Source organism: Marmota monax, unplaced genomic scaffold (genome assembly GCF_021218885.2).
Source record: "Marmota monax isolate L192 unplaced genomic scaffold, Marmota_monax_Labrador192_F-V1.1 WCK01_AAM20220418_F8-fsc00201, whole genome shotgun sequence".
Lineage (NCBI taxonomy): Eukaryota > Metazoa > Chordata > Mammalia > Rodentia > Sciuridae > Marmota > Marmota monax.
In genome coordinates, this window is record NW_026695150.1 from 60,925 (window position 1) to 64,585 (window position 3,661).

Below are 3,661 nucleotides of genomic sequence, written 5' to 3' on the forward strand. Positions count from 1 at the left end.
GTAGTACTGGGAGTATGGATAAAAAGGGAAACAACTGCAATTCAAACCCAGTTTCTCCTACTACACCCCTACAACACCTATCACTTCTGTGACCTCAAAAGGTGTGGGGAATTCTCCCATCAGCAAGTAAACCATAAATTCTGGCTAACATATACCAACTGGGTGTCCTCTAATTCAATTCAGTTCTGAAACTGTCTATGTGGAGACAGGATCAGATTCCACTGATTAAGGAGCTCAGATCCCAAGACTGCTTTTTCTTGGTCATCTGGGTGAACCTCTGAATCAAGCAGTCTTAACTTGAAGTGTTACATTTTGTATTGTTACATTTTCTGGGGCTTGAAATCAAGATCAGACTTTCAAAGAATGTCCTAATTCCAGAAGATTAAAAAAAAAAAAAAGCCATATTCTCAGTAGGGAAATGTCAGGCACCCTCAATAAACACGGTAGGAAGGGCCCAGGATGGATGGGGATGGATGGAGGGACTTCTCTAAAGCGTACTACTTGACTTTCTCCCATTCCCCTTGTAAGGCTGTATAGCAGGAGGGCAGAGGAAGAGTCAAACTGGGGACTGCAGAAGGTTTCCCTCACACATCCCCTCAAAAACTCAAAAGAATTTGCTTCCAATGTGAGCACTAGAGTATGGTCTACTTGGTCAACTCCCATCCTTTACTGAAATATGAAAGCAAGATAGGATATGGCTTATTCTGTTCATGTATGACTAAGATTCCAAGCTCAAAAAATACAAACTCCCAAACCAAAGAGATGGCAAAAATCCCTGGACCACTAGGAAAATGTGCACCCTTGTCAAAGAAAAGAGGATTTTGGGGTCATCAGAGGGCTTAGACATGTACCTTCTCCATCCTCCACCAACAACAGGCTTAGAAATGCCTGATAACAAGTATATTAAATAAGATAACATATGTAAAGCACCCAGCATGGAACTCAACAGATATTGCAGATTCAATAAATATTAGTTCCCTTCCCTATTAAAAGGAACACCAGCTATAATGTTTATGCTATCCGCTGACCATTATTACCATGTAGCACAGTAAGAAGTGTGTGCATAATTAAATATGTACCACCATGGTAATTTTGTTTTTAAATTTTATTGATAACATCATTATATACATTATGTAAGCTCAGAGTTTTTCTGCTTATGCAGCATAGTTATGTTTCTAACTTAAAAAAAAAAAAACTCAAGGGAACATCTGAGAAAAGAACTGTTTAGTGGTTTAACAAGGTAAAAAGAAAAGTTTAACAACTTCCTGAAGTGTGAAATATCACTTTGCTCATTGTTCTTCCTGTCCAAACCCATCCCCAGCCCACCCTTCAACCCTGGTCCTCCCCCCACCCTCCCTCGTCCACCCACTACACAATACTGACAGTGATAGTTCTCCCTACCTTTACCCTCATTTTAAAAATTAAAACTAAAACAGCTTCCCTTGTCACTACTAGCAAGAACCAGGAATATCCCCTTCCATCTGTTCTCTTAATACTTCTGCAGTTCAGCTTTACAGTTTAGGGACCCCAGCCAGGGCAGCGATTGCAACAGGAGTTGATGGTTCTCTGCCAAAACAACCCTCACTCCAGAATCATTGATCAAAACACTAACTGGAAATGATCATGGGCTGTCACTCAAAGCCTCAGGGAGCTGAAAGCAACCACACCCATTTATCAATATCTGGAACTAGGAGGGAGCTAGCATCAGAATGAAAAATAGCCAGACCTCTCAAACTTAAAAGCAGACATTAAAATAACCCAGAACTGGAGTTGAAGTTGAGATTGCAGGGAAGCCAGTTGGAACTCTCCATGATAGTCTAGATAGGAATTATTTTTCTTTAAAACCTTAGGAAGCTATTGAACATATTTAGGAAAGCCTCAAAAGTGCCTATCACTGAAAAACAATCATCTTATAACCAATGTCAGGAAATGATACTATCCACAAAAAGAATCAATTGCTTCAAAATTAGTGTTGTCGTATCAAAAAACTTCAGCTCCCAGTTCAATCATGGGGAATATTTTAAATGTGTTCATGACAGAAGTCACTAGACATAAGCTGGTTGACCTAGTTGCCCAACAATATCCTTTGATCAAAACTTGATTAAATCAAAACTGAAATTGAAAATAGGGTCATGGTCAATAGGTAATGCCACATACACCTACTCCTACAGCTATTAAAAAACAAATCAAAAAAGTAAACAACAGGATTAAATCTCTTAATTCTAGCCATTCTCCAGACCTTGGACTCTCCCACCATAATTTTACATATTCTAGTTACTACTGTCATTCATTCATTCATTTCTTCTTTTTTTTTCCAGCACTGGGGATTGATTGAACCCAAGGGTGCCCTATCTCAGAGTATTATATTCCCAGCCCTTTTCATTTTGAGACGGTATCTCACTAAATTGCCCAGGTTGGCCTTTAACTTGCAATCCACCCAGCTGAGCCTCCCAAGTTGACTACTGTCATTTCTTATAAAGAATGACACACTGCTTATCTTGTAACTGTTTGGGCTTTTTGCTGGTAGCACACGTATTTCTTTTCACACTAAAGACAGAAGAGAAAATAGAAATGGCAATAAGAATCCTGGAACTGGCTAGAGTTGCCAGGTTTGCAAAAATGAACCAATATTTTGATCTCCAAAACATTTTTAAACTAATAACTTGCTGGAAATTTGTTATCAAACCAAGTGAACTTTAATAGCTGGCTTTAAAAATTAACCTTGAGATTCTGGGAACGTGGTTGCTGCCATTCGCTTTCCTCACGCCTTTGCAGTCGCGTCAATTTTAGCCACATCTTAGAGAAGGAGGAGTAGGCCGCCGCCGGTGAGGAGAGACCGAGGATAGAACTCTGTTCGGGCCAAGATGTCTATTGGTGTGCCGATTAAAGTTCTGCATGAGGCCGAGGGCCACATTGTGACATGTGAGACAAACACGGGTGAGGTATACCGAGGAAAGCTCATTGAAGCAGAAGACAATATGAACTGCCAGATGTCCAACATCACAGTCACGTACAGAGATGGCAGAGTAGCACAACTGGAACAGGTGTACATCCGTGGCAGCAAGATCCGCTTCCTGATTTTGCCTGACATGCTGAAAAATGCACCCATGTTAAAGAGCATGAAAAATAAAAATCAAGGTTCAGGGGCTGGCAGGGGGAAAGCTGCTATTCTGAAGGCCCAAGTGGCTGCAAGAGGAAGAGGACGTGGAATGGGACGTGGAAACATCTTCCAAAAACAAAGATAATTTTCTCTATTGAACAGAACTTTACTCTTCTTCTTTTAGATTATCTGAATTCATGGGGATAGGTGCCTGTATGTGTGTCCTAGGTTTTGTTTGGGGATTTTTGTTTTGTTTATTGACATTTTTCTCTTGGATCAGAGGAAATGTCAAACTAAATAAATTTGGTTATTTTGTTTTTTGAGAAAAAAAAATTAACATTGAAATGAAACAAGAATGTTGGGCAGGAAATTGGAGCATCCAAAAAACATGGATGAGGACATCTGTGAGATCTAAGTCAATTTAAAAAAAATCTTCATTCTAACTCTACAGACAACCTTAGTGACACACCCAGATATAGAATCTGTCAGGGGAAGCAAGTTTACTAGTCACATAAACAATACTAAACACAAAAGAAGGCATATGCCTTAATAGAAGCAAAC

The 3,661-nt window shown here is 39.7% G+C and overlaps 1 protein-coding gene across 1 annotated transcript; it reads left to right on the forward strand.

Annotated features, from left to right (window-relative positions):
- The first annotated feature begins 2,846 nt into the window (after window positions 1-2,846).
- Window positions 2,847-3,353, forward strand: LOC124081843 (small nuclear ribonucleoprotein Sm D3-like). Its single transcript, XM_046428213.2, has one exon. It carries the CDS (start codon window positions 2,865-2,867, stop codon window positions 3,243-3,245), a length of 381 nt encoding a protein of 126 aa, XP_046284169.1. The 5' UTR covers window positions 2,847-2,864; the 3' UTR covers window positions 3,246-3,353.
- Window positions 3,354-3,661: the final 308 nt, after the last annotated feature.